Source organism: Pleurotus ostreatus (genome assembly GCF_014466165.1).
Source record: "Pleurotus ostreatus strain PC9 chromosome Unknown scaffold_4, whole genome shotgun sequence".
Classification (NCBI taxonomy): domain Eukaryota; kingdom Fungi; phylum Basidiomycota; class Agaricomycetes; order Agaricales; family Pleurotaceae; genus Pleurotus; species Pleurotus ostreatus.
The window spans coordinates 1-16670 of NW_023503159.1; the positions used below are offsets into that span (position 1 = coordinate 1).

Genomic DNA, 16670 nt, shown 5'->3' on the forward strand with positions numbered 1-16670 from the left:
AACCCTAACCCTAACCCTAACCCTAACCCTAACCCTAACCCTAACCCTAACCCTAACCCTAACCCTAACCCTAACCCTAACCCTAACCCTAACCCTAACCCTAACCCTAACCCTAACCCTAACCCTAACCCTAACCCTAACCCATTGTAGGTGATGTTATATGCGTATGACTCGCGCTATTGCGAACGGTGAGTACTCAGTGCTTTATGGGCAGAGAAAGGGTTGCAACTCACCCAATTCTGCCTCTACCAGACGGATATTCGAGTGCCATGTACGCGCATCGAGGACGAGGCGGTTGGCGCGAGGAGGGGATGGATAGTCGCGCGAGAGGGATTGCTGGGGGCGTCGATACGCGTTTATCGGTTTGGCGTTTCTGCGTTTATCATGTCGCGGTTTGCCGTTTGTCATGTGTCGTTTCTCGCGTCCCGCTTGTCATGTATCATTGACCGTCGTTGGTTTGTATGTTTGTGGGTTGTAGGCCATTGCGCCTCCTCCCGCTGCCGCTCCTCGTCTGTGCTCTTGCGTGGGGTCCGTGTGTCAAGGAGTCGACTGATGCAAGGGGCGTCGCGATGCATCAAAGCGTCAACACTCGCTCTGGGCTCTGGCCGCGGCATGGTGAACTGTAGACAATACGAGGAGATGGTATTAGAGTGTCACGCCACGTGGACGACGCCGAGACGGTGGCGTGTGAGTTTCTTTGGCGCCGAACTGAGGGTCACAGACGTGGGCAAGGGTTTATCTCACTTGCTCACCACCTCGTTCACCCCCTCGTTCGGATTCAATATGCCGTGGGCCACTCCCGAGCAGCTCGAGTATATGAGTACGAAGGTTCTAGCTTACCACGCCACGGTGAAGGGGACAGCTGAGCGTAGAAAGTTCAACGCGGAGGTTCGTCAAGGTTGGTCGGAACGGTGGCCTTTATTGGACCAACATATCAGGGTGCGTGGCCGTGGAACTATGAGATACTATACTGACCGATACTTTAGATGTTTTCCTCGTATTTCCGCGAGCAATTGATCAAACGGGGCCTCGTCCCAAGGCCTAAGCGCAAGCCAGCGCCCAAGAAGCCAAATCAGCCGAAGGCTGCTCCATCGACCCCCCCCGATGCCCCTGCTCGTCCTCCTCTCGCTTGGACATCTCACCATCAAGACACACGCTCACTGGAGCCGACCTCGGAGCTGATATTGGCGACTCGTTCCCCCGTCGCTTCGACATCATTCAGGGAGGATCCGCGCCCCGTCGAGGACCTCATTCTCGGTCTCTCGATCACCCCGCGAGTGACCCCGCCTTTAGCTTCCTCACTGCACCCTCCTTACTCCCGCTCGTCGACAGTCTCAGTTGAGAGACTTCTTTTACAAGATGTAGTGAGCTCGCCCCCACCGGATGGTAGAGAGAGACGGCACGATGAAACGATAGCCCCTCTTCCTCGGTAAGTCCCCCCCCTCTCTCTCTCTCTTTTCCTGTAACATCGTCGTTTGCAGGCAGGTACGGCAGCGAGCTGCGACGCGGTCCCTCCGCTTCCAACTCAACCTACCGGGAATTGAGCACGACGATGTACGTCTTTTCGTACAAGACCAACGGCTGGTTGTTTGCGCGCATAACTCAAGCGTATCGTACGAGTGGGAGATGGGCCTTGGTGGCAATATCTTGGTAAGTCCATAGTGCGCGCGCCATTCACAGTCACTCACTCACGTCCATAGCCGGACCGCGTCCACGGCGGGATCGTCTCGGGAGATCTACGCCTCGCTGTCACCGTCGAAGAAGCCGTGGTCGCCGATGTCGATCACTGGGTGTTCACGATCACCAGTAAGTCTACTTCACACCATCTTCGCATCGCTAACTGCATTTCTGTCAGATCAATGGCCATGGTAGATTCCAGGCGCACGCTCTCCCGTCCCTTTGCTTCATATCTTGTACAACACGCCTTCGACGACACTACAGCTCACATACGATCTCGATTTCAATTGCCTTCCCAATGTATCGCTAACGCAGGCTCCCTGGCCATTCACACTCGGACTCCCCCCCATGATTGTATTGATAGCGTCCATCCATGTCTTGTATTTATATTAGCTCGCTCAACATCTATGTCAATGAGTCAATTGCCTTTTTCTTTGTCTCAACGCACCTACTATAGGGCGGCGACGGACTCGCCCTTGAGTGCGTTTGGGCGCGGCGACTGTATCCAGGATGGGCGCCGTTGGTGGCTGGGATGGAGACTCGGCGCTGGAGTGGAGGCGCGCGTGATAGAATTGCTAGACGGCGCGGAACGGGTCGTAGGAAAGCGTAGTGTACCATTGAAGATGTGAGGATGCGAAGGGTTGAGTGGGGCTGCAGAGGAGGGAGTGAGGAGGCGTAGAGTGGCGGAGGTAAAGTGAGTAGCGCGTGAAGTTGGGTGATATATGCGGGCAGAAGGGTGCGCTGTTGTAGAGGACTTAGTGGTGGGAGGGTTGCGCTGAGGGGCCACGAAGATGTTGTTAGAGTGGGACGGGAGCGGGGTGGAGTCGCAATGGGCCAGCTATGGGTCGAGCTAGACATGGACGTGGTTCGCGCAAGTTAGTACTAAGGACACACCACGGAGTGAGAATGGATAGGTACGCACCGCTGGCCATGCCGATTCTACCCCGTAAACATAGCCTCTTGATGCTGTGTGCGCACGTCCCCAGCCTCGCCTCCGCCCGCCGCGTTTGTGTCTCATCGCCCTCCTTGGATCAATGTTGCGTACTGTCCACAGGCTTACCTGACGTTCAAGAAACAGGCACCGTAGAACTCGCGCTCAATCGACGCCGCCCTGCGCAACGACACGGTGGCCCCCTGTGGCCAATGCTAGAGTTCAACCTCAAAAACGATCGACGATCAAACGATCAAACGATCTAGCGTCAAGCAGATCCACCCGTGCACATAGACACTGGCGCAAAAAAAAGGGAACAACCAATCTATTCAGGTACGATTAACAGCTACATATTCGGTTTGTAAGTACTTATGATTGAGCCAGATCACGCTCTCCACCCTCTATCTCACGGCCAGTCACATTCGTTGAGAGTCAGCTCATTCGGGTTGCATACGCCGTTCGAAGTCCCCCGACTCAACTGGGCTTTGAAGTCCTTGAAGTCCTCGTGCACGCTCTTCGAATTCGTCGGTTGGGAGACCACTCGGCTCACGGAGACAGACGACGTGTGCGATGTCCACAGTCAACCGCTGGAGCAACTCGCTCGCTCGCACGCACATCCCTGGCCCTTGCACTTGTTGGGTCTCGCGGGTTTATACGCCTTCGCTACAGCTACTGACCCTAGCTTAAAGCCCGTAATTCCACGATCCCGCGCAGATGAGCTACTGTAAACGCCAACGCGACGTCGATCCCTCGCGACCAAGCACGGCAACATGTTTGTCGACTACGTGCACGTGTATCCAATGTCTTCACCATCGATGTGGCCAACGATCGGTGCGCTGGCTGCGAGACTGGTTCATTGGTGGTGATTCTCGGCCTTGTTCGTCATCATGGGTGTCGTTCGAGACTCTCTAGACGACGCGGGGTATCTATTGAGTCGTGTCTGGTGAGTTCAGCTCGGCATTTTCGACGTGGACTAACGCCTTACCTCGATATAGTGACTCATCGAGTACATCTATCGCGTAGAGCATACCCCACCCTCCCCCTCCCGAGCATGACGAAGTGTTGGCATCGTTCGCGCAATGTCTACGATGCTGCGAATGTTGAGTAACCTACCTCTGCGTTGCGACGATCTGACTCACCGCTCCGTTCGACAGCTTTCTCGACGCATCTCAACCGTTCAGCCATCTTCGCCGTCGCTTTGTCGATATCCGGGATGGCGTAACGGCTCATCTTCGTGCACACAAGGCCGACGATTCGCTCTAAGGATCTATCGCGGGCGGGCAACACTTCAAAGCGATCGGTTAAGCAACGATACGGTGACGAGAATCAACATACAGCTTACCTAGCAACTCGGCTTGGGTCGTAAACGGTCCGGGGGACATGAGTTGGGCTCAGAATCGAGTCGACGCTGCGCGCTAGGTATCCCATCAAGATGGGCAAGTGATTGTCAGTTCCTTAAGGAATGTGGACTGACCAAGGGGTTGCTACGCGCTTCCCCAAAGTGGACGATCGTGCAAGAACTCCTGCTCGCGTTTCCACTGCGATGATTCGCGAATCCAGTTCCTTAATCTTCCACGCAGGCCATCTCCTCCGTTCACCCCCGTTGCCTTGCCACACACGCGTGTCGCGTCTCCACCTTCCATCTCCCTCGTCCCTGTGAACCCGTTGGTCGTGGTCGCAAGGTTGGGGGAGAGGTTGACGGAGGGTGCGTAAGCGACCGACTTGTGCTTATCAGCGACTGCACTTCCGACTGCTTGCCAGAGGCTCTCAGCGTCCAAAGGAAGTTGCCAACATTGATGGCTAGTGTCGCCGTTGAGAACTGCGTTAACGTCTGGGGGCGTCGTAGGGGCAGAGACGGCGAAGTTGTTCCCATTGACGCATGGGGCGTAGGGAATGCTCGGCAACTCTTGCGCCTGCTGCACCTCCAATTCCCGCATTTGATCCTCGAAGAACTTGCGTTGGAGAAGGCGCTGCCTCTCATGCTCGAGACGCTTGAGTTCAACCCGCTACAGATTGACAGCATTAGCATCGACGCCATGACTATCATCTCCAGCGACCGAAAAAAAAGTAAAGAACGGCCACTCGCGCCATGTGATGGGGAGTAGGGCGCTTTCACCAAATAAAGAGACATACCAAGTCTGCCAGATCTAAGAACGCAAGGGGGGGTTTGCTTCCTATCGTCGGAAGCAGAACGATTATCAGAGGACGCAATCCCATTTTCCAAAGACAAGGTGTTCATTCTGAGTGATTATATATATGTAGGCCAAGTGTCGTCACCGTTGTTGGGTGCTTAGTGCGACACTGCGTGTGCTTCGGGACAACGTTATCGATGCTGAGGGTTGCAGATGGAGAAGACGCGGGGGGTGCTGTAGGCGTTGTCAGGGCGTCGCACGGAGTGGGTGCAAGGTCGTTGGACGGGCGCTGTGGCGTAGACGGGATGGGGGGAATGTGAGGGGTAGAGGAGGCGCTGTGGGGCGGGATATCGTGGTCAGTGCATTTCGCGAGTCCGAGACGGGTGCCCACCTTCTCTTCGCTGTTTGTACTCCTCGTCGCCGACGCCAATGACTCGCTGCGTCTCCCTCTTGCCATCTTTCGTCTATCCCCTTTGTACGCCTATACAACTCGCTGGTCTTCGTCTTCCCCTCGTTGCTCCGTCTCGCGTCGGCCTGCTAGTGGAGTCGCAGCCTCCCAATCAACCCTCAGCTGCATCTTGGACCTTCTTGTCGCTGCAAGTCGCGCCGTCGGGTCTCATCGTCTTTGGTGGCGTTCGTGGGGCGGCGACCGTGTAGTGGAGGATCTTGTTGTCGTCGCCGACAATGTCGATACCGAATTCCTGCGGTGAGGTGAGACGCAGGCATCACTACGACGTAGGGAGTACGTACCACAATATCATCGCTTCTCAGTTCCCAAGGATGTGGGTGATATATGAGGGCGGAAGGGTGCGCTGTTGGGGAGGACCTAGTGGTGGGAGGGCTGCGTCGAGGGGCCACGAAGATGTTGTTAGAGTGGGACGGGAGCGGGGTGGAGTTGCAATGGGCCAGCTAGGGGTCGAGCTAGACGTGGACGTGGTGTGCGCAAGTTAGTACTAACCACACGCTACCGAGTGAGAATGGATAGGACGCACCGGTGGCCATGCTGAATCCGCGCCGTAATAAGGCTTACCTAACGATCAAGAAACAGGCGCCGTCGAACTTGCGCTCAATCGACGCCGCCCTGCGTAACGACACGGTGGCCGCCTGTGGCCAATGCTAGAGTTCAACCTCAAGCACGATCGACGATCAAACTATCAAATGATCTAGCGTCAAGCATGTCCACCCATGCACATAGGCACGGACGCGAGGGACAAGGTAAAGAAAGCGTACAACCAATCTATTCAGGTACGATTAACATAGCGTACACTGTACGTCGATTAGCGCTTACATCTCGACACATTACCTGATGCCCCAGGATTCCAGCCTATCCCGTATCCCCTATGCGTCGCGCGCGCGATCCCTCTTCCTGACGTACAGTTCGCCCTCTCGTTTCCTGCTGCTTCCTTTCCGCAACTAACCATCTTACCATAGTTGTTGTCTTCCTTATCCAGCATCGCCGTGGACCGTGGATGGTGTCGACGCCAACGTCGTCAGCCACACACGCGAGTCGTTCGCATGCTACTCAACAAAGTAAGTGTTTCGTTAGTATACGCAAAGCGTTGACTTACTCTGTTAGCCATCAACCTGCGCGCTTCGTCAACGACACTGGGTTGATAGTAGTCCTTGGTACGTACGCATCCCTGTTCGTTCGTTCGTTCGTTCGTTCGTTTCGCTTCGTGTCGTTCTGCGTTGTCGTTTGCGTGTGCGTTTGCGTATGCCTCCCCCGATTTCGACGCGCTTCTCTCCCCACTCTCATCCCAGTTCTGCTATTCCTTATTTCTTCTTTCGCGCGTTGTTCTCGTTATCGTCGTCCGCGTGTCCGCACTTCGTTTTCATTGTTCATAGTTCGGTAAGCATTGTTGCAGAGTCGGACGCGGTGCCAATGCATACTGACTAACTGACTCCCTGCAGACCCTTGACAGCGGCGAATGGCGGGTTTGACGTGAGTGGGGACCTGTATGCGGCGAAGTTTGCGTGCGGTTAGTGGGCAAGGATGGAATTGGGGCGGGCTTGGATTTGGCAGGTGGACGGCGTTGGAAGGTGTTGGAGGGGAGCGAAGGAATACGGCGATGTGAGTATGCGAGTGGGATGGGATGCAAGAGAGAGAGGAATGCGAGTGGGAATGCGTAGAGTAGCGTAGTGAGAGATCGTGACGATGTGGAGGGTTAGAGTCTAATAATACCCGTTTGAATAGCACCGTATGTAGAATCCTGGCAATCTCTGGACGCGACCTAATACAAGGTATGGATGGTGTGACAAATTATTGGATTTCAACGACGGACTCATTACGGACGAACGATGTACGGCTAACTATCTTTTCTTACGGACATCTGCCGGTTGTAAACCTCGAATGCCATAGTCAGAGAAGCGCACAATTTGACAGCCTCTGGGATCGTCTTCTCGGTCCAAGTGTTGAAGTCGTCGCCGGGTAGCGTGTTGTCAGCGTCCTGATGCCTTCTCTTCATCTTGGCTAACAATCCCTCCATAGAGGTGATGCATTGAGTACTCAAGGCGGCGTATGGCGCGTAGTCTTTGACGAGGCCGACGGCCTCTCTGCTGCATGCGTCGTAACCGCTGAAAATCCATAGGCGTGGGCGGGCGTTGCTTAAGATTTTGACGGACATCATTCTGTGGTAGATAGCGAGAGCCACAGCGGCGTCTGTTGCAGCATCTGGATAAGACAGTGAGCATTGACGCAGTGGGTCGATATGATTCACATACAAGTATAATGCTCGACGCTTAGTTCTCCGACCCATTCTTGTGCCGGTTGAAGAGCCTTGTCGAGCCCCCGACTCAGCCATACCTTAGCCAAGGTATCCAACGCGACGCACGACGAGAAGTGCAGTCCGGATAGCGCTCCTGTCAGGTCGAACATTCTATGGAGCCGCGATAGCTCGCCTGCGCCTGCCAATTCGACCTCGTCTGAGTCCAGGAGTGCCTTGGCGTCACCTGTAATACACCCTAAGCATGCCGCTGCATACTCGGGCTCGAGGACTCCACCTACCGAGAACTCCGACGCCAAGTTTGACGTACTTGTCGTTGCGCAAGAAGGACTTTAGTACATCTGGGAAATCTGTCGAACGTAAGTCGTATAGTAGACGCATATATGGGGAATTTTGGACATACAGCTGATCTTATCGATGTCAAAGACATAGGCGGCGTTCCTGGATGCGATTTGGACGAGGCGGACTTCTTTACACGGCGTCAGCTCCACGTCGAACCCGAAGAATGGGCAGATTTGGGCGTCTTTGATCAATTTTGCGACATATCCTTCGCTGAGTGGGACGTTGGTGGCGACAACGACGGAGTTTGGGTCGATCGTAAACAGTGGCAGCGGAGCGTTGGTGGTCATGGTGGTGGAGATGGGAGGGATTGGAGGGACGATGGTTCGACACAACTTATTATACGGCGACACGGTGACGCACAGACCAACGCGTCATATTAATACAGGGATCGAGGCGGCGGGTCGATTAGGTTTGACACCGCGTGGTTTAAAATAGATCGACCGTGCTAAGAACACCGATGATCTATGACCGTGGCACAAGGACGACGACTAAGTAGGGGATTTTGGCATATTTGGCGATAAGTCCTGATAAGGATAGAATGCGGGAGCTGTCCCTAATCGAAGGATCGAAGATATGGGTTCGATCTTGATCGATTTGGTGGGGAGGGGGTCTGCGGTTGGGACAAGGTGGTAAGCGTCGCGCGGATTACCTAACCGTCAGAGCTCGCCTTTGAGTTGTTAGCCCTCCTCTGCTCTGGATCTTTACCTTCATCTCATGTCTGTGTCTTCCCAAACGTCCGAGAGGGGCCCATCGCGACCGACAACCCCATCGAGCCCACCGGGGCCATTATCGTCCGCGTCCAACAAGGGAATTGGTTCGCCAGACAGAAGCCTGCGTGCATCAAGACGACACGCAAGGTCGGCATCTTGGAGCCTATCAAGCAAGTTCAGCGACAATTTGAACGAGTCGACGCTGGAAAACGTGGAACGTAGCTGGGAAGAGGCGAAAGAGTCTTGCAAGCTGATCATGGAGTGGGACGATCCGGAGTATATGGACGACTATATGGAGTTTTTGAGAGATCGGGAAGCCATGGCGAGGGAGATGTTAGCTAAGGTTGCGTGTGCGAGGCTTAAGTGGGGCGGAAAAGTGGACGGTTGTACTTTGCGAGGTGCGTTAGTGGTCATATAGGCGCATATAAGTACTGACGAGGGGTAAAAGTAATGGAAGAATACATAGCGAGCAACCGGAACGAGTTTGCAGAGGACGATCTAGTGAACGTCACGGCGGCAGTGAAATCACTTAGACGTAAACACAAGGAAGGTCAAGACGACCCTCAAGACGACAGACCAAAGAAGAAATCACGAACGGCTAAGGAGATTGTGATGGCGCAGCTACCAGCGGATTTGGCGGACCAAATAGACGGATTGGACATGGCTGGCTATACGAAGGTCAAGGTAAGGGCAATTAATGTGGGCATACCGTAATTGCTTCACGACAATAGGACCGCTTTCGCCGTGTATATGCGCATATCGGCACCACTGAGGGCAAGTTGGACGCAGCCAGTTTGGCGAAGGTGTTGCGGGGATACTCCAATAACCCCAGGGCGAAAGGCCTGTTGGAAGAGGAGGCTCTGGCGCGTCTCGTCGTCGGTTATAGAAAAGTCCACATGGGAGATCTAGTGAGTTGCTTAGGTGATGATACATACTGAATAACCATCTTGTCCAGGCATTCGCTTTCGAGGAGGTAAAGTCGGCGTATTCCTACAGTCCCAAAGAGATAAGAAAAGAGCTGGACGTCATCACGAAGATTGACTTACCGGAGAAAAGAATGTTTGAATCGGAAAAGGTACCCGTTGGACATCACTTACAATTGAATCGTCAAATTGATTGCGTAGTTTTTGACCGTTTGCAGCATGAAGCAGGGGAGTGTTGGACTATTGGAGGGAATACTTCTGACGATGGCGGCGCTACGGCTCGCAATCGACTGGCAGGAGATACCAAATACGCAAGAAGGTAAGGAGTGTAAGAAAGTGCATGCGGACAAGTTATTCGAGTTCCAATGGCGACGTGAGCTCGAACATGTTGCGGTGGACTTACAAAAGGCTGGAGAGGCAAAACGGAGGCGAACATGGCGTTTTGAGTTCGAGAGATTGGTGACGAGGCGCAATAAGGTTCTTCAACTTTTCAAGAAAGTGAGTTTACGCGGTGGATCGTCAAACGTGTACGCTGATTGTTATCCAGTTCGGTTGTATCGTCCTGCTGGATCCAATCTGGAGTCCGTTGGTTACGCGCACGACTAACTTCAACTCTTTGCAAGACTGCGTGATAGATAATGTCTTGACGCGTGAACGTTACCAGGAAGACAATGTTGAAGGACAGGGAGACGTGCCATGGCATACCGGGAACGAGTTGGAGAATAAACGCATGCTTATTGAGTTGGTACGCTATTTCACTACAGACGCGATCGCCAAATTCGTAGACGAGACGGTGAACCAGTTGGAACGAGATGCGGCGGATATGATGCCCTAGAATACGAGAGTAGGAGTACATGGAGTCACGTTCTCCGACCACGATTTGTTACTGTACAGACCCGCAAAGGCAATGCATAGTTCTACGAGATTAGACGACTTTGGAGCGGTTAGGTGCGGCTGCGAGAGCCATTTGGCGTACGCATATGGCGCGTCGAATATGTTTGTGTCGGTGAACCCGGTCGCGTTGAGAACTTTCAGCTGTAACGCTTTGCCATTGACATCGGGCATGGTAAGGGAGAGGCAGAATATGGCCCAAGCGATTGGCACGAGGATGTCCTTCTGTTGCGTGCAGGTAGGGTCGTGCAGTTTGTGCTTCTTGTAATCGAAGGGGAAGTAGCATATGTAGCAGACAGATGATTTGGATGTGAAGGAGATTGCTGGTTTGAATTGCCGCTCATATACATGTTCAAGCGATTCTTGGTTGTACGTATACTCGCATTTGAATCCGACAATGGCCGTGTCGCACTTGAACATTTCCTTGTTGCCGCAAGGTTGCTGACAGAGTACAGGGCAGATTAGGCAATGATCTTTCATAGCACATAGCAAGTCGAGCAGGCGATGGCGATCTTCAATACTTGATCTGTTGAGTTTCCCCGCCGCTTGATTGAGTGCGAGGGTCTGATGGTGGCCCCTGGCTATATGGGACGGAAGCAAGTTTTGTGGAACAGTTGGAGGGTGCGCTGTGGCGAGGGGCGAGGCTGGAGTGCTGAGGCGTAAGGTCGTGGTTCGGGAAATGTCGCCGTCGTCCAACGGCTGGCATGCTGAGGCGTGCGGGAAGGCAGCCTGCCTTATTGTCAACATGATATGCAGTACCAATGTAATTTGCATACTTACAGCGTCGCTTCTGCGCTTCAATTTGTCCGATGTGGATGTGTTGGCACTCCTAACGGGTGAGGTTGGTGTTGGGCTCAACGCTTTCGAGGACAGGAGCTTGTTTGGGTGGGCGAAATCGACACGAGGGGCATAGGTGTAGCGCGGAGGGACGGGAGCCAAGTCCTGATTCCTCGTTAGCGTGAGTGAAAATATGTGGAATGGGATGTAACTTACGGGCAACTTTTCGCAATAGTCGCATGGGATGCAACCTGGTAGCGAGTGGCAGGAATGGGATTCTTCATCAAATTCGCCTAAGGGAATGCGACGGCAAGAGTTCAGGGTTAGCAGTTGGAATAGGCGGTGCTGGCCTGCATGGTCCAAGGCCAAGTCCGGAGAGTGCTTGGGTATATACTTGCGAAGGGCCAGGACTACGGTGTGTGCCAACTCTCCACTTCTACCCGCACGCCCTGTTTGTTGAGTGACGCCAACCATATCATAAGGGTTGATAACGAAGACGTGCGTGACATGCGGATGGTTGATTCCTGTACCAAAGCCAGTGGTCGCAACCAGGGCTGGCGTTATCCCGCTAAGCCAGCCGTCTTGACACTGTTGCTTCTTCTTCGCGTCTTCTGTGGTATCGCCAGTGTAATGGGCCTTGTAGGTAGGGATGCGCAGCAGATTGCCAACAATTTCGCACTCTTTGTATGACCGACAATAAACGAGCAGTCGCTCGTGTTCCTTTCGACGGTCGTACGCAGATTGGTATGCTTCGAGCAGGTGGTGTAAGAGTATGGCCTGGTCGCTGTATACGTCCACCTGATACCTCAGGTTGAGGCGAACGGTTGGAGCGGCTATCACCTCTAATTGATCGATGGCGAATGCTTTGGCAAGCGCGGGGATGCTCTGGCGATACATGGTCGCGGTGAGGAAGACAAGGGTGACGCCTAGATCGATAAACTGTTTGACTTTGGAGTAGCAGTCCCTGTAGTTGCTTGAGATGAGGATCTCATGGGCTTCGTCAAAGATTATCCGTCGTAACAGGCCTAGGTTTGATGCGGCAAGTAACCAGTCGTCGAGTTGTCCGCTGTTGAGATGCTCGGCGTGCGCAACGAGTAACCGTACGTTGGAACAATCGATGTCAGGCGAGGGCCAATGAGCGACGTCGATTCCATGAGATTTGGCTTCGTTGTACTGCTGATGAGCTAGAGAGGCGAAGGGACTGATTACGACGGTGATGCCTTCGGACTCTACGAGCGGTGGCCCGTAAAACATGAGGCTCTTGCCTCCGCCAGTAGGTAAAATACCCAGTACGTGTCGTGTGTTCTGCATAACGAGTTCGAATATCTCGCCCTGCTGGGGGCTGGTGAATTGAGGCTCCGATGTCCCGTACAGCCGCTGTAACACCAGCTTGCGCGAGGGATGGACAATGATTGTAGTGGACTTGCAGATGGTAGGTTCGTTCAGTTCTGGTGGACGGGACAATGCCGCTGGCGGGTTGACTGTTTTTTGTACGGCATCAAAGACGGTCGCCTGGAGTGCGTCACCTATTACTGGGATCGTCGAATAGATCGCTTGTATGATTGCAGAAGTGTCGAGTTTGTTTGCGATGATCGGCGTCTGCGTCTGCGTCTGCGTCTGGCGAGTCTCGAGAGAATGGATTTGTAGGTTGGCGGGTAGGTGCTGATAACCGATGCCGAGCCATTCGTGGTACGCCAAGGAGAATATTTGTGCCTTCGTGACTTCGTTGGAAGCGATGTGCGAGAACGTATCTTGTTCAACCGCGTAGTAAGTTTGGGAGACCTTGGAAGAATGGCCCCATAGTTCATCCAGGATGCGATACAAGGATGAATTTTCCGAGGTTTCATCCTGTAACGCAATGCCGACCGCGTGTTTGAGAACGAACTTCATTAGATGGCGGCAGTCCCTAACACCAAGGGGGAAAATAAAGGATTCTTGAGTGAAGCGACGGAGAATCTCCGTCATTCGCTCGGTGTTGAGTGGTCGGCCGCGATGAACGAATATACACGTTTCGTACAGGACGGCATGTTGCTTGGTGCGTAGGATGGCGGCGATAACTCTGGCGCAGGGATATATAACAGCGATGAGAATGATAAAGAGGCGTGCTAGACGGGGGGGAACGGCGCGAGGGATCATGGATGGTCGACCCGTGTTGTGCTGGGTCTTGTTATAGAATGTTACAAATGTTAGTACGCCATTGGTGAAATAGAGATTGCGAGAGGCGTGTCCGTTGCGATAACGTATGTCCTCGATTTCAGTGCCTCTCGCAGCTCCTGCCCAGGTAAAATTAAGCGCGGCATAGAGATGTTCAACGAGTTCATCCACATCGTGTATGAATGAAGATAAGGCGTTGGGCTTGAGTTGATAACCGTCTGGAGTGTCGAACACATACACGTTGCTATCGGCGCGACAGAGGTGATTCATGAGTGAATCCTCGTATCGGCGAAATCCATTCCTCTCGTCGGTAAAAAATGAGTAGCCCGCTTCATCGTTACGAAGCACATCCTTGAACCAGCCCTCGCTTTTGTCGAGCGTCAACGCTGCGTCAATCTGTTCCTCTAAGCTGGATATATCAACTCCATCGAGGATGGCGAGCATCAATTTCTCCGATGCATCGACAAGGCCGACAGCAAACTTCTTGAAGGCGGACATCGAGAACGGGTGGGACTTGAAAGAAAAGGTTTCCATGTCCGTGCCCATGAGGAAAAGAGGTAAGCTAGGTTCTTGCATCGAGATTGCGGTGATGGGATGGATATGACTGCGTAGTACGGCGAAAGGACAGTGCGAAGCCTCTGTAAGGTATTCGGATATGCTTTCGTATACGCTGGTGGGAGGTTTAACTTTGGGTTTACTCAAGACGACATATGACTTACCCCATCTCGCCTTGGGGATCCTGGGGAGCGAGTTGTTTGCATTGATAAAGCGCCATTGCTCGCCAACACCACTGAATCGATATCATATTGTGGCAGATAAGCGACGGAGCCTTGAATCGAGACGTGCAGTCGTCCCTCAGATGATAAGCAATGAGAAAGCGAGTTAAAGGTATATCTAGCTCGTTCATGTCGGTCGATACCGGGATGCTGGTCAATACCGACCAGCAAAGCGAGTGCAAGTCCGCCCAAAAGGACGGAGGCGCGAGATCTAATTCCACTGGAATCTCCTTGTCGACTAGGTTGTTGAGGCATTGGAGTTGTGATTCAGTGACATCAAGGGCGAAGCCAGGGATGGGCTGCTGTACCGCGCGACAGATAAACGTCATCATGCATGAGAACGTAAAGGCATAGTCAGAGACCGTCTTCGCGTTCTGAGGGAGACGGAACGGATAGCGATCGCAAACGCCTCTGGATAATGGTGAATGAGCGGCTTGGAAAGAGAAATACAGAGTCAAACTTACTTGTCAGAGGAGTTGATGAGACGTAGGAGCATGGTGTTACTTTTCTTCTCAAGGACTGGCGCCACGATGTCCACGATGTATTGTTTAAAGGCGTTGAATAGGCGGTGGTATATTGTGGGCTTTGGGGCTGGTTCCGGTTTACGCGAGTAAAGTCGGACTAGATTCAAATCGGCGGTCTCGAGAGCGCGATGCCACTTGGTGACGTTCTCCAATGGCGATAATTGAGTACGACTGACGTCACGGTCATCCTTGAGGGTCAGAATACCCTTCGCTTGTAGTTTCTTTTTAAGATCGCCCCACAGGCTCTTCGGTGCGTCGGGAGGGGCGGGAGTACTCTTGACAGCGACATAAGTGGTGACGCTGCGCAGTTTGTATATTTGCTGACATCGTACGACGCTGAAATTAGGCTGCGTGTCGGAGTGGTGATTTCTATGATGCGCGGTTTTGGAGGATTGGGCCCCGAATACGTGGCCAAAGCAAGGGCCGGGAGTCTCGCATCTCCAGCCATCAACAATGGGAAGAAGTGGGACCGGGGTATCCAGGCCTTCCGGGGGGAGGTCGGGGCCCAGGTCAGCTTGAAGGTCTTGCAATTTGGAGGTCAACACGTCTCGGTCGTATATGACCGCCCGAGGGCACGATTCATTCACATGAGTAGGAAGATGCGTGGGGTGGACGGCGGTATTGCATTCGACACACACGAGCAAACGAGTAGGCGCGTGAAAGTAGAGTCCGGCCGTTTGTAGGGTGAAATATTGGACTACTTCTCGTCTGCGCGCGCGACGAGAGGAACGCGCAGGAGGTGGTTCGGCAGTTGACTGGGGTACGGGGCTGGAAGGGACTAAGGTAAGATCGGATTGCGGTTCAGGAATGGCTGTGGATATTGAGGGAGATGGCGGAGACGATGGGGCGATTCGCTGTCGTTTGTTGGCTACGATGTCGTTGTCTAGTGGGGGTGGCCTTCGTTTCGAAGCCAATGGTGAAGTGTCGAGTGCCAATGACGAGTCCTGGGTTGAGTTCGTCCGCGAAATATCATGCGTGTGAGCATGTGAGACATGGTTGCGAATGTCGATCTCGTTACGGTAGGTTCCGTGGCATATGGGGCACTGATAATGATAGCTGGTCGTGCGTAGTATCGTGAATATATCCGATTCTGATGAGATATAAGTAAGACCGAATAAATTTTGCCGTGACGTAGGAATTACCGTTTGGCTTAATCGTGACTTCGTCAGGGTGTGCCAACTGCTCATGATGGGGACCAGATTCAGCTTGACAGTGGGTGCAGAGAGACATTGCTGGTGGCGAGGTAATGGGGTAAATGAAGAGGAAGGAATGCCGTCCTAATTGGAATAAGAGTAAGAATTACAGGCGTACGAAATTTAAGTGCGAGTCCGTGGGTGATCTAAATGATGATAGCAGCGGCAACGGTGGAAAGAGGACAACAGTAGTGATTTAAAACCCGAGAGTCGATGACCCTGTGGTTGTTACGAGACAATCGATGATTGTGTCGTGGCAAGCTGAGCAGAGATAATAAGGAAATGGCGGTGTATAAAGAGCAGAGGGAACGACGGTGGTTTCTGGGGGCAAAGTGAGCAAGGGTTGAGCGTAGTAAGCTCATCGTCGAACGCACCTTTAAAGGCATGGGCAGCGGAGACATCGGGTGCAAGGAAAGAGAAGATGTCACTGTGAAAGGGTGATATGAGAGATATGTCAGAGATTAGGAAGCGGACTCACATGGTCGTCCTTCTTCGCAGATCTCGTTTGGCAGGCCTCGTCAGACTGAGGATGCGTTGGGACTGTCAGATTAGTGTCAGTGACTACCGACGGTATGGGCTCGATAGCGTACTAAGTCGCAACGGCGTCAGGTTTTGACGTCCCAAGGGAACCATCGGATGCGTTCCAGGTAGGAAATGGCGAGACGATCGATGACCGTGTCGCCGACTGGTCGAGTTATCGAGGAACCTCGATGAGGTTGCTCGACGACGACGACGACAGTGACCAAGGTGCCGAGGCGGCCGGTTTAGGCGTCCATCGCGGTCCATCGCGGTCCTTCGGATGCGTTCCAGGTAGGAAATAGCGAGACAATCGATTGTGTCGCCGGCTGGGCCAGCCCTCGAGGAACCTCGATGAGGTTGCTGGAGGAGACAGGTAGCGGGCGCCAGGGCTTTGCTTC

At 53.3% G+C, this 16670-nt stretch overlaps 9 protein-coding genes across 9 annotated transcripts; 3 read left to right on the forward strand and 6 right to left on the reverse strand.

Moving 5' to 3' along the window:
• Nucleotides 1-233: 233 nt before the first annotated feature.
• Nucleotides 234-408, reverse strand: PC9H_005831 (uncharacterized protein; the record flags this gene model as incomplete). Its single annotated transcript, XM_036775390.1, has 1 exon — nt 234-408. A coding segment is annotated over one exon (175 nt), but the record flags the coding sequence as incomplete, so codon positions are not given.
• Nucleotides 409-783: 375 nt separating this feature from the next.
• Nucleotides 784-3336, forward strand: PC9H_005832 (uncharacterized protein; the record flags this gene model as incomplete). Its single annotated transcript, XM_036775391.1, has 5 exons — nt 784-939; nt 987-1429; nt 1482-1650; nt 1701-1806; nt 2993-3336. The coding sequence occupies 5 exons, from the start codon at nt 784-786 to the stop codon at nt 3334-3336; spliced, it is 1218 nt and encodes a 405-aa protein (XP_036631410.1).
• A 284-nt stretch (nt 3337-3620) lies between these two features.
• PC9H_005833 (uncharacterized protein) lies at nt 3621-3990 on the reverse strand (the record flags this gene model as incomplete). The annotated part of the gene is made up of 3 exons (XM_036775392.1): nt 3621-3691; nt 3748-3894; nt 3951-3990. The coding sequence occupies 3 exons, from the start codon at nt 3988-3990 to the stop codon at nt 3621-3623; spliced, it is 258 nt and encodes an 85-aa protein (XP_036631411.1).
• A 102-nt stretch (nt 3991-4092) lies between these two features.
• PC9H_005834 (uncharacterized protein) lies at nt 4093-5197 on the reverse strand (the record flags this gene model as incomplete). The annotated part of the gene is made up of 2 exons (XM_036775393.1): nt 4093-4614; nt 4886-5197. 2 exons carry the CDS (start codon nt 5195-5197, stop codon nt 4093-4095), a joined length of 834 nt encoding a protein of 277 aa, XP_036631412.1.
• A 103-nt stretch (nt 5198-5300) lies between these two features.
• Nucleotides 5301-5742, reverse strand: PC9H_005835 (uncharacterized protein; the record flags this gene model as incomplete). Its single annotated transcript, XM_036775394.1, has 3 exons — nt 5301-5441; nt 5491-5649; nt 5704-5742. 3 exons carry the CDS (start codon nt 5740-5742, stop codon nt 5301-5303), a joined length of 339 nt encoding a protein of 112 aa, XP_036631413.1.
• Nucleotides 5743-5925: 183 nt separating this feature from the next.
• On the forward strand, nt 5926-6354 carry PC9H_005836 (uncharacterized protein; the record flags this gene model as incomplete). Its single annotated transcript, XM_036775395.1, has 4 exons — nt 5926-5985; nt 6056-6116; nt 6172-6270; nt 6317-6354. The coding sequence occupies 4 exons, from the start codon at nt 5926-5928 to the stop codon at nt 6352-6354; spliced, it is 258 nt and encodes an 85-aa protein (XP_036631414.1).
• A 692-nt stretch (nt 6355-7046) lies between these two features.
• On the reverse strand, nt 7047-8092 carry PC9H_005837 (uncharacterized protein; the record flags this gene model as incomplete). The annotated part of the gene is made up of 4 exons (XM_036775396.1): nt 7047-7411; nt 7462-7689; nt 7745-7813; nt 7867-8092. The coding sequence occupies 4 exons, from the start codon at nt 8090-8092 to the stop codon at nt 7047-7049; spliced, it is 888 nt and encodes a 295-aa protein (XP_036631415.1).
• A 427-nt stretch (nt 8093-8519) lies between these two features.
• Nucleotides 8520-10273, forward strand: PC9H_005838 (uncharacterized protein; the record flags this gene model as incomplete). The annotated part of the gene is made up of 6 exons (XM_036775397.1): nt 8520-8913; nt 8964-9199; nt 9247-9405; nt 9471-9590; nt 9667-9936; nt 9986-10273. The coding sequence occupies 6 exons, from the start codon at nt 8520-8522 to the stop codon at nt 10271-10273; spliced, it is 1467 nt and encodes a 488-aa protein (XP_036631416.1).
• A 48-nt stretch (nt 10274-10321) lies between these two features.
• Nucleotides 10322-15790, reverse strand: PC9H_005839 (uncharacterized protein; the record flags this gene model as incomplete). The annotated part of the gene is made up of 7 exons (XM_036775398.1): nt 10322-10355; nt 10415-13930; nt 13980-14447; nt 14501-14835; nt 14886-15083; nt 15199-15650; nt 15703-15790. 7 exons carry the CDS (start codon nt 15788-15790, stop codon nt 10322-10324), a joined length of 5091 nt encoding a protein of 1696 aa, XP_036631417.1.
• Between the last annotated feature and the right edge of the window lie 880 nt (nt 15791-16670).